Source organism: Rhagoletis zephyria, unplaced genomic scaffold (assembly GCF_001687245.7).
Source record: "Rhagoletis zephyria isolate East Lansing unplaced genomic scaffold, Rhagoletis_zephyria_1.1 Rzeph_scaffold_22070, whole genome shotgun sequence".
Taxonomy (NCBI): Eukaryota; Metazoa; Arthropoda; class Insecta; order Diptera; family Tephritidae; genus Rhagoletis; species Rhagoletis zephyria.
Window position 1 is genome coordinate 94 of NW_016179128.1, and position 1319 is coordinate 1412.

At 53.6% G+C, this 1319-nt stretch overlaps 1 protein-coding gene across 1 annotated transcript; it reads left to right on the forward strand.

The window, feature by feature from the left end:
- The first annotated feature begins 251 nt into the window (after positions 1 to 251).
- LOC108381295 (protein-lysine N-methyltransferase mettl10-like) lies at positions 252 to 1032 on the forward strand. The gene is made up of 2 exons (XM_017637715.1): positions 252 to 441; positions 509 to 1032. Exons 1-2 carry the CDS (start codon positions 252 to 254, stop codon positions 1030 to 1032), a joined length of 714 nt encoding a protein of 237 aa, XP_017493204.1.
- The last annotated feature ends 287 nt before the right edge of the window (positions 1033 to 1319 follow it).

Here is a 1319-nt window from a genome sequence, read left to right on the forward strand (position 1 = left end):
GCTGGAGGAGCCCAGTTAGTCCTTTTTCGAAATATCTTTGAATCTTTCCTGTAAAAATCAATTTGTCAATCCCGTTAGAAGAAGTAATAAATTGTGTAGTGCAATCTCTCTCTCTCTCTGTACTTGCCTGCGTCGCTTCTCATTCACAGAGAGCGTTCGGATTGTTGTCTGTTTGCTGGCTGAAGTGCACGTGCTTGCTTGTTTTGTTGTGCTTCGAATTTGAAGAGGAGATTCTAACATTGAAGACCAAGATGGAGAATGAAGAGAATGATGATGAGCACCTGACGGAGAGCGAGCTGGGCACCAAGGCCTACTGGGAGGACTTCTACCAGGCGGAGCTGGAGAACTTCGTCGACTCGGGCGACCAGGGCGAGACGTGGTTCGGCCGGCGGAACACCAACATGATCATCCAGTGGATTGCCGACAATGTCCCCAAGGAGGGTAAGTGCTCTTTGCTGATGATGATGACGGATGTGATGATAATTTAATTGACCTTTTCTCTTTACAGCCTCCATCTGCGACGTGGGCTGCGGCAACGGGTACATCCTCTCACAGCTGGCCACTCGCCACTCCTTCCTCAATCTGCTGGGCATCGACTACTCGCCTAAGGCAATCGACTTCTGCCGACAGCTGTACAAATCAACTGCACCCGCCATACAGTTCAAAGTGGTGGACATTCTCAGCTCATCAGACTCTTCCTCCTCCTCCTCCTTTCCTGCCTGTGACGTTCTCGTGGACAAGGGCACCTACGATGCGATTGCCCTGATGCCCGACGGTGACCTGGCGGCGAATCGCCGCCTCTACCGCTCCTTTGTGCTCAACCATCTCACCGAAAACGGCCACCTGGTCATCATGTCCTGCAACTTTACTCGAGGGGAACTGTGTCGCTTTCTGCTGCTGCAGCTGCCGTCACCAGCAGGTGACCTGACACTGGTACATGAGTTCGCCACGCCGAAGCTGTCCTTTGGCGGAAAGGTGGGCAGCCAGGTGACGGGGCTGGTGTTGAAGAAGAGCCAAGAAAATAAAGAGTGAATTCTAATGGAAAATACTTCAAGGGCCGCAGGGTTCAGTCCCAGGTGAGCGCCTTCCTCANGTGACCTGGCGGCGAATCGCCGCCTCTACCGCTCCTTTGTGCTCAACCATCTCACCGAAAACGGCCACCTGGTCATCATGTCCTGCAACTTTACTCGAGAGGAACTGTGTCGCTTTCTGCTGCTGCAGCTGCCGTCACCAGCAGGTGACCTGACACTGGTACATGAGTTCGCCACGCCGAAGCTGTCCTTTGGCGGAAAGGTGGGCAGCCAGGTGACGGGGCTGGT

Bases quoted from the DNA above. Each gene is read 5' to 3' on its own strand.
- LOC108381295 (XM_017637715.1), top strand. From the start codon at position 252: ATGGAGAATGAAGAGAATGATGATGAGCACCTGACGGAGAGCGAGCTG. The intron at 442-508 runs GTAAGTGCTCTT...TTCTCTTTACAG, and splicing joins CGACAATGTCCCCAAGGAGG to CCTCCATCTGCGACGTGGGC.